At 40.0% G+C, this 10,385-nt stretch overlaps 1 protein-coding gene across 1 annotated transcript; it reads right to left on the bottom strand.

Annotated features, from left to right (window-relative positions):
- Positions 1-2,512: 2,512 nt before the first annotated feature.
- LOC102719445 (chloroplast sensor kinase, chloroplastic) lies at positions 2,513-9,865 on the bottom strand. The gene is made up of 10 exons (XM_006664446.3): positions 8,904-9,865; positions 8,035-8,202; positions 7,307-7,618; positions 6,410-6,475; positions 6,270-6,338; positions 6,075-6,167; positions 5,560-5,762; positions 3,796-4,069; positions 3,161-3,442; positions 2,513-3,050 (listed from the first exon to the last, which is right to left on the bottom strand). Exons 1-9 carry the CDS (start codon positions 9,336-9,338, stop codon positions 3,194-3,196), a joined length of 1,869 nt encoding a protein of 622 aa, XP_006664509.1. The 5' UTR covers positions 9,339-9,865; the 3' UTR covers positions 2,513-3,050; positions 3,161-3,193.
- Between the last annotated feature and the right edge of the window lie 520 nt (positions 9,866-10,385).

A 10,385-nucleotide genomic window follows, 5' to 3' on the forward strand; every position in this document is an offset into this window, starting at 1 on the left:
CAGTGCCTCTTGTGGTATCGTTTTTTTCTACACTCGCGTCTCTTAGTACGCTCTAGCCTAGGACTAGCACGATATTGACTTTGATGATTATTTAAATTTGCATTCTCTATTTTTTAGTATTTCCTATTCCTTTTCTATGTATTTAAGTCTACCCAATGCTCCAAAATTTGATTGAAGCTGTACATAAGGTGTTTGCCGACACATCGGTACGTCTAACATCCATTGGGGTGTTTGGTTGAGTCGGTGTATGTCACCATTCCACTTGTATTGGGAAGAACTTATAAGAGCTCGGTTAAAAACTTGAGTGTTTATGATATTTGAGCTTCCACTATCAGTAGTTGATAGAAGTGTGCATATTCTTCTGTGTGTTTCTTGTTTGCTACTAACCATGGTAGGATTGCGCAAGGGGATACGAGATGGTCATGTTCAACATCGACTTCTTCACGTTCAATGAGATATGTCAACTTCTCCAATAGAAAGTATGATTCTATTACTTATATTGATTGGGAGCTAGCAATAGAAAATGAATTTGATGAATGTAATTTTTTCGATACTCAAATGGTTAAGGCTAATAGTAATAAGTTGTCCTCTTATGCATTATTTTGGTGGAGTCATGTTAGTAATGAGCTAGAAACTTGGGATGAATGCAAAACCTTGATAAGAAAGTGTTTCGTGAGTTCTGCTTAGAGATGTATTTTTCTTCAGAACTTAGAACATCTGAAACAAGATAAGAGACTTTTTGGGAGTACATCCGTCAATTTTTCAAGAAAGTCCGTATCACATACGGTGGTCTAACAGAATGCAACGAAAACACAATGCGTAGATTTTTCAAGAAGCTTAATTCTCAAGTTTAGGTTATGCTTGCTGATATATAATCATATTAGAAAACTATTCATGCTTGCTCTATAGCATTCAAAGTCAAAATTTATAAGATTAATATCAAATGCAAGAAACCATGAACAATGTGATTTATTCACTGTTTCTAAATCTCCTATATCCTTGTGCAATGATGATTGTGTAATCATAGGAGGAGCAATCATGTTTTGTAGGGAGTTCAGAATATTCAACAAAAGGAGAATGAGGTACTCGAGAAGAAACGTCGGAACACCTACCTCGCATAATGCAGAGTGGGTTCTACCTATTTAGGGGTGTGGTGTCACCATGTGGCATGAGAGGTTCGACCCATTGTACATAGGTTTGCATAGTGGCTGACTTGTGAGGAGACACATAGTAACACTGTAGCACTAAGCAGAAAACTAGGGTAGTTATTTACCTGCCAAGTAGCGGTAAAGTTTTAAGGGTGCCAGCCTATGAAGGGGGGAAAGTGCAATACACCAGTCCATTCGTACTCAGGTTTGGCCCATGTATGTCCGTTTTGTGGGAATAATACTACATGGACTTTTTAGATAAGATTTGGTTATGTGCACATGAAACACCAGGAGCGTTTTTATAACAATTGTATTAATAAAGATTAATAAAGCTTTCGTTATGTAAAAAAAATAAGTTTGGAACAAACTATATATCCAATGCACTCTAATGGTAGCGTCTATAAATTAACCATTTTACTTGAACAAGTTTTTTTTAGGTAATCGGCAGGAGCGCTGCCATTCATTAGAAGAGGGAAGCAAGGTTAGTTACACAAGTCCTGAGGCCAACTAGCCGGTCTAACAAAAAGGTTACATAGCTAAAGCAGATTCCCTATCTCACACTAGTTGAAGCATCCGTTCCAAATCTCCCACTGGGGAGTTATTGTAGTAGTTTTTGAAGATGCGAGCATTTCGATGCAACCATATTACTCATGTTGTGTAGGTCACCACTCCATCGAAAACTCGTCTTTGGTTTTTGTGCACCTTTTTCCTACCCTCTTTCCACCATCGTAGGAGATCTCCTTGATAGCACTGTGTGTCAGCTGAGTTGATTCATGTTTTCCTGAAGATTAGCAACCATTCTCATCTCACGTACACACATTCCATGATTAGGTGCTAAGCCGTCTCCTGATGTAACGTGAAACAAGTATCAAAGTGTAAATTGACCTAATCGGTAAAGAGGACGATACAGATTTAGTGCTGCGATGTGATGTTATAGTATATCTTCTACACGTTGAGAATACTATGTCCTTCAAGCCTTTAATGCATGTGTGCGTCCGAGTGGCGTATGAATTTAGGGCTAGAGTGCTATAGTTATGTTTTCTGTACATCGAGAGCAAAGTCATTCAAGTCTTAATTAGGCATGCACTCATGTGGAGAGGTGGAGTGGTGTTGGCGTGAGTGTCATCGGATACAGAAATATTCGGAAACAATACTATTATTTATTACGTTTTACCAAAACGGTCAATTTTTTTTCATAAAGCTTGATCACGTAGTCTACAAGGGTATGACCTACAACATATGCCATTAGTTATGTCAAAGTTCACGATGTTTATAGATAAAGCAGAACCAACTGTGAAAAAATATCGCTCTCCCTCGACCTCCCCAGGACTAATTCAGAAAATAGTATATTTTATACTCGTATAGGTAGGTCACGTGACTATGAACTACTTTAGCAATTAGTGTTATACAGGCCACACTCACAGTGTGTAAAGATAGCTCATAGAAAATATTTATTATATAATGACTACTTCTATAGTACATTGGGATGTACCTTGGCTTTCCCAGAGAGAGAGAGAGAGAATCATGATACATCAGCGATACTCAATAATGCCTAAATAGAACAACTTTGACAGCTATCAAACACCGAAAACTCTGTACGATCGATCATATTGATGAAGTTGTGCTACCTCTGCGAAACAACAAAAACAACACCTTTCCAAGTGCAGTAAATGGCTATACCATACAAACTATGCAGTAGGGGAAAAGCCCAACATGTAACTGTCTTTTTTTCCACGGGTACCATTGCTGTACTGGGATACGTGAAAAAGATATTCATATGGTGCTTTAGTGACTAACCAGAAGTATAGTTCACTACCTCACCTTACAGCTATCCTTCGAACAATTCGAAAATAGAAAAGGCAGCACGATCTTCATCATGCCAATTAAGCATGAGGCCATGACCTGCAAATATGTAAATGCAATATATGAGATGGTTCTGGCTTCTTACACATTAGAATAATGACAACAAATAGCTTCAGCAGATTAGCTTAATAGCTTGAATACATAATTACCTCGTCTTGTGAACACGCCTTGATTACTAAAACTCAGCAAGCCCCCTCATTGATCTCAGATAGTTCCGTCCGTAAAGTTGGCAACCATATCTCAATACGACTACCTCCAGTCCCTATAACTGCATCAGCTCTCCGGGGTGATATCACACGCAAAACACAGCCATAGCTCTCAAGTATCTCACGGGCAACTGTTAATCCTGCAATGAAGTTCCATGTCATATTATCTTCATACATACCATCCGCAAGGTCTGACCCGAATGGGGCAAGCGAATGCATCTGCGTCTGCAAAATGATAGGAATCAGAAATTTGAACCAATTGTCAATGATAAATAAAACTTTTGTTGGACATGTAAATATTCCTACAATGCTTGAAGCCATACATGTAGGTAAAAAAAATCTAAGCTTAATAAATTTGGTCCTCCAAATGATCACTGATCACATCGAAAATCAATCTCACTTAATTTCATGGCCACCAGTGAACTTTTTCACTAAAGAATTGAAAACCAGTACTATATTTCCATGGTGGTACATTGTAGAAGACTCTAAATGAGATGCTCTTGTATTGCATGAAAGGAAGTGATGACTTCATTATGAAACAGTACAGAGCCTTACAAATGAAAGAGCAGTGTACTTACCATGTATTGCATGTCAGGACCATCATCATCAATGACAACAAGAATGCCTCCTACAGGTGCTTCCCCTGCATATATCTGAACTATGCCACCAATCTGAGTGCGTAGAAGTGCACCCTCTATGAGATTACTCAGTGCTTGTCTTAAAGCAGATTCCTCAACAGCAACTTGAAGTGGGTGTGAAATTCCAATTACATTTAGAGTACGTTGCTGCCTATAAGCGAGCGGTTGAGCTGCTCCAACCAAGTCTTCCAGTACAACACAAAGATCACATGGCCTGCCTGACAGCAAAAAAAGTGACAAATGATGCACAATTGAATTGATGGGGGACTAACATCTAAGTTACTTTTAATCAAGCAATAAAAATGGTAACTTGAGATGAGGACAAATAAAGTAGGCAAGTACAAGTACACAAGACATGAGCAACATGACGATGAGGTCCTCAAAAGAGCAAATTGCACAACACCATCCAAATCGATAGGATCAGTTTATTTTCTCAATATGTAGATTATTTATGAAAACACCCCATATTTTGTGTGGACTTGAAATTTGGCATGAAATGAAATGAAAACAGAAAGATATATGGACAGGGTGAAGATGCATATTATATTTTTTTTTTGTCTTGATCAACATTGAAACAAGGCAGTTCAGAAAAGAAGAAAAAGAAAGTCAGAAAAAAAGAAAATATCTTTTCTAGCACCAATTGAAATTAAAATCCAAAATTGTTACTGATATGGTCCACCATTTTCCGACCTTTATTTTTTCTTGTCCCCTAACATAAGTGAAAACACTACTAGTTGGTAGGAGCGATAGATTTTATGTGGTTTCAAGAGTTGGGGGAGTGGGGGGGGGGGCAAGTTTTGCCTGGTTTTGTAGCCAATGTTATCTGATCGGCCGATCGGACCTAATCGCCATGGCACTGATCAGGCTGATTAATCGTTGATCAGCCCGATTAATCGAGGCTGATCGGTACAGTAGCACAGTACATTCACTGGGACATAATAACCCTATATACTATTTAGTGTGCAACATAAAGTGCAATAATAGAGGTATTATTTGATGTTAGATGGTACTTAACTTTGAGCTTTGTTGTCTGAGGTGCCGGCCCAACAAAAATTATAAGGGACAAAAGACTGTCCAGGTTGGCCCAAAACTCTAGTCACATTCTGATCGGCCTGATCGTTACGGCCTTTTGATCGCCCGATTGATCAGACCTGGTTGTCCGACTCGGACGATCACAAACCTGATCGGCCTGATTGTTTAGAATGACCTAATTGAGGTCAGGGGACCGATCAGCCCCATTAATCGCGATTAATCGGACGATCAGATAACAATGTTTGTAGTTGAGACAAAAATTAAATCGAGTCAATAGATATTTTTTGGATGAAAACAGTTGACTTGGTGCTTGAGGCAAAAGGATGTTTTAGTATTACCAGCAGCATTGTGATGAATAGTTGTGTTCAATACAGGGGTGTTAATGAAGATACATGTAATGGAATTTTTCAGAATTCTGGACAATGTAAACTATGAATTTCCTTTGGACCAGCATTTTTCATGAACTATGACAAAAATACATTTTACAGTAAACATGAGCGGCCACATTGAATATTGGTAATCAATAGTCATTTCACAGTAAACTGAAGCAAAGTGAACTACAAAAGTAAATCAAAGCTAGATTTTTTTCTTGGTAAACAATGCATCAACAATGAAATTAATCTGTGACTGAGTTTCAACATTTTGGAATGATAAATTAAAGCAAACTGTTACCTAGCATCTTCATGTTGAAGAGGGGCCAGCCAGAGAGGTGGCATGGGTATCACCATGTCTCCATTGTCAGAATTATGTGATGACAACGAATCAACTTTCTGTGAACTATTCTTAGGATCTGATTGATAGTGTGGTAGAGTTCTCAAGGAAGGTAACTCCTCAATTTTCTTTATGTTTTCCTCATTGTACCTAACTATGTTCACCTGTTCAGATAACGCAGAAACAATTCAACTAGGGAATACGTCTGAAAAAAAATCATCAGAGATATATGGTTATACCCATTGGCCTATCCTGCTGAATTGATGGTTCAATTTTTACTTAATTTGTTACCATTTGTAGGCACTTTCCTCCTTGCATCCCTATATGTACCATTGTACCCCATTAACATTGGTACTTGTTTCCGCCTAATGGTTACTACTTTGTATTTTTAATTTTCCAAGCTAGAAAGAAAGAGGTGCATTTATGTAGAGCACACAATTTTGTCAGTAATTTATGAAATGTCATTACAATGTTACCTTAGTCAGATACACAGCATCTTGAATCTGTTGCAGAGCATCTTTTAAATGATCACCTTGAATCAGAACGTCTTCGACAATATCATAAGTGATCTGTAAAATATCAAATCAGCACACCAACTAGAAAAGCATCAAAGACAACCTTGAAATTTATTTTAAAAAAAAGTGAAAACAACAAAAAACTGATTCGCAGACCTCATTTCTCTTTGTATGGACTGATAACATCTTTGCAAGAGCTCTTATATTAGCAAGGGGCCCCCGAATCTGCCAACGGGATTCTTGTAAGATAAATGTTATGAGATTTTTCAGTTGGTACTTTGAAGTTAAAAACTTGCCTGTTCTACTAAGCCACTCATTCTAATATTGTTTTGCCAGGAAGCTTGCTGAAGCAGATACGCTTTCTGCAATGAATGCATTTAGTGACTAACCAAAATATAGCAATGTAAATTAGAGAAGGCAAGGAATTCAGTTGTGGGATATTTTCTTCAGTTTATAAAGAGCATATCCATTACACAGGCCCATGTTTTATGTAAGGAATATCTGGAAAAATTCACATGTCCACTGTATATTGAAGGTGATTTCTCAAAACTGCAGTCCTAATTGCATCTCTCTCAACTATATTATTGACTACATGTGAAGCCTTTCAACGAAGCCACATCATCAACAAAACAAGCCTTTAGATTCAGTAAATATGAACTATGCACCATATGTTGTGATTAATCTGATACAGTAGTTATCTATCATCAATCCAAGGACCTATGGCTTCTCCAAGCAATGTACAGAAACACATAACTGCTTTGCTTGCCTTTTTATCTCCTGTAATCATAGTGACTTGGATTCAATCCCCACATCTGTGGATTGCATATAAACATGTTTTCTGCAGCACTTTAATCTAGTTACTCTTTGAATGTAGAACAATTTATGTGAAATCTTGATATGTATGTCTCGGTGATTTCTCTGTTTGGCCATTACAATCCAAGTACCTTTGGCAGGCAACATTTGACAAAATTAATTCCAAACTGAACTCCACAAATTCAATCCGTTCAAAATAGCTTTCGCATCAAATATTTTTTTAGTAACAGAAAATCAGACCCGCGGCAATATGTGGGTTTTCCCTAGTTTTCCAAAACTCCAAAACAATATGTGCCTAGAAAAACGGTTATAGGCATTGGCCAGCAACAGTTATTGAATAATTTCAATTGAAAATCATCTAATGGACGAGAACAAACTACCTGGTCCATGACATAAGCCATTGCTAAAGTTCGGGAAATCATAAGTGAACTGTTCTTCCATTCAGTAACAAACTGAGCATAACTATTGGCTTTGTCTCCAGAAGTTTGAAAATCCCAGGCTTTCCCTTTAGTATATGGAGTTATATCTGATGGCCTATCTAAGAACGAGTGTGATGGTATCTCAATATCAGGAGTCTCAGAGATCTTTGTATATCCAACTAGTTCTGGAAGTTCTGCAACAAGGAAACCAACAACAAATGGGTGTTTCACCATTGGAAGAACTACAGCTCCAAATTCAGTTATGATCTCCATCTGCAGCATATAATATATAGTTATGATCGCAGTTAAGACAAAATGGAAGGACTCATATGATTAAACTTGAAAGCTGAAGTGTTGTTTTAATTAAAACTGGATGAGAAGGTGTGGTCTGAAGATCTCTTTACTGCTAACATTGGTCTACTATTTGCCACTTGAATGTTCATTTCATTATAAAATAAATAATTTACTGAAAAAGTTAAAACAATACTGGTTTGAACCCACATAAATGGTAAATAACACTGGTACCACTGTATACACAAGTGAACTACATGTGGCAAGAATTGAGCTTTCGGTTGATTACCCTTTTGTCTACCCAGTCCAATTCTCAAACACAATCAGGTGCTGCATTGGCACTTGGCAGTCTTACAATTATAACTACTATGTGGATAAAAAGGCAGTGAATAATTTACCTGGCATTTTACTAGAAAAGCTTCTGCTGCTCGTAGTCCAGCAGATATAGTGAAATTGCCAACTAGCATCAGAGTCTCTATTTTAGAAGCATTAGTTTCAGGATATAAAGCAATTCGCCGTAGTTCAAGCTGATCCATAATATAACTGCCAGCAGGTCTTACATACACCTTCAAAGTAAATAGATAAAAACATTTTCATTTATTAATTTATGACCACATAAGTTGAAACAAGCTCCTAATAAATTTGTAATAAGAGAAATTTATTAATCGAAAAAGCAGAAGGGCCAAAAATGAAACAAATGTTATCAGGATTACTTCCGAACTAATAGGGAATTAGTTATTTTGCTCAGATACTTTGGCCCGCCACAAACAAACATGAAAACAGTTGGCACCCCCAAACACTTTGCTTCACCTTGTGTTCGTGGGATGAGAATCTCGGTGTCCTTTCCAGAGGCTAATAGTAGCTTCACTTACTTTTGAAATGAAAAAAAAGGATGCACTTCAAAACCTTTTCTACTTTGCCCAACAGAAACAAACTTCTTTACTCCTTCGTAACTATTGAATTAAATTTAATCACCAACAATTCATGTACAAATGTTGATGTGTGTGCACAGAAGCACATTTGGACCTGCATATCACCATCCTAGACTACTGGGATCATTTTGTTACCATCGTAACTCGATTACATGTGCTCCAATGTTTCGATGTACTTTGTTGTTCCTGTGGCTTTATTTGGGCAGAACATGATAGAAGTAGTAAGCAACCTATAATGCTATCATTAGATAGGTCTGGTCAAAGTGCTCGTTCTAAGGTTCAATGCGCCGCAGAACGAGTGCTTGCTATCATTAGATAGGGAAAACACAACTTACAGATAGGACGGCGTCGCGGGAGACGACCGACCGGAACATCTCGAGCTGCTCCGCGCAGAGTCGCCGGAAGTCGCCACTGGGCTCCGTGAAGCCACCCTCTCCGCGCGGCTCCTCATCCTCTTCCCGATGCACCCTCTTGAAACGCACCGGCGACGCGGTCGAAGCCCGCCGGATGGTCTCCGCCACGGCGGCAGCCGACGGTGGGACCAGGTCATCATCCTCATCCTCATCTTCCTTCCCCTCCCCTTCCGACGCCCCTTCCTCCGCCGGCGCCGCGACGTGACGAAGGGGCTGGCACGCGGCGCGGGCGAGCTGACCGTGCGGGAAGGGGAGCTGGGACGCGACGGCGACGGCGGGTTTGGTGGGGTTGTGTGGTGTCAGGAAGCGGGGGAGGCCGACGCGGGGGCGGAGGTGGGGGGTGTCGAGGAGGGGCATCGTAGTGTGCGCGCGCGGTAGCAGGCGGCAGCACACACGAGTTGGACTACAATGGCGTGGGGAGCGACGGCGGTCTGGCCATCGGCGAGCGCCGGAAACGACCGGCGGCGGCCGGATTGTCGAGAGCGCCCAAGTTGCCGCTGTTGTCTGTTTGTGGTGTGTGTGGCTGAGATATGGGGACTCCACACCTCTCAGGCCGCCACACCAGTAAAACGTTATCCTCGTAGAGTAGAAGACCAAAACTCGCGCTCAAATTCTTCTTTTATTTTTCACAAATACTAGCAGACGGCAGTTAGTTCGGACGAGGGTGTCTTGAAGCCGGCGGCGTCCCGCCTCCGCACCACGCGCCGCTTCTCCATGCTCCTTCCCAATCAACGCTTCTCCATGCTAGTGTCGCCGCGGCCACGCACCGCGTCTCTGTGCGTCGATCTTCACCTGCGACGCCTCCGGCACCGATCTCTATCCACGTGGCTCCCCTCTGCGGACCTCGCTGCCGGCGTCGATCCCTGCCCGCCCTTTTGTGTCTCCCTGCCCTCCACCACCGGTGCTGCCCTTATCTTGCAACGGGCAATTATACTATATTATAACAACGGATATCATGCGGTGCCAGAGAGTAAATGGTATCATTTTATATCAGATGTACTAGATCGATGCATCTTTTCATGTATTGTTGATCTTGCTGGTATAGATTAACCTTTTTTCTCAAAAGAATCGAAGAATAAACAAAAATAAGATAAAAACAATTTGACATTGCGAGTAAAAATTAAATACAAATAATAAGTTAGGGTTTCGTAACAACTAAACTAACCGACGATGTAAGCAATCATAGGATTACATAGCAAGTTGGCTAAGCTAAATTTGATTTAAACAAAACCCAAAAAACCCTAAAAGGTACCTAACTAATTAAGGAGGTGGGTGGATGAAAGGGATCCCTAGGATCATGCTCCATTAGGCTGAGGCACACCTACTTAGGGTCATTTGAGTCTTAAATAAAGTTAGAAACTTATAGGCCCATTATAGATGAGGCAACAACTGTTTTTTACGATT

This window comes from Oryza brachyantha, chromosome 12, assembly GCF_000231095.2.
Source record: "Oryza brachyantha chromosome 12, ObraRS2, whole genome shotgun sequence".
In the NCBI taxonomy this organism is placed as follows: Eukaryota; Viridiplantae; Streptophyta; class Magnoliopsida; order Poales; family Poaceae; genus Oryza; species Oryza brachyantha.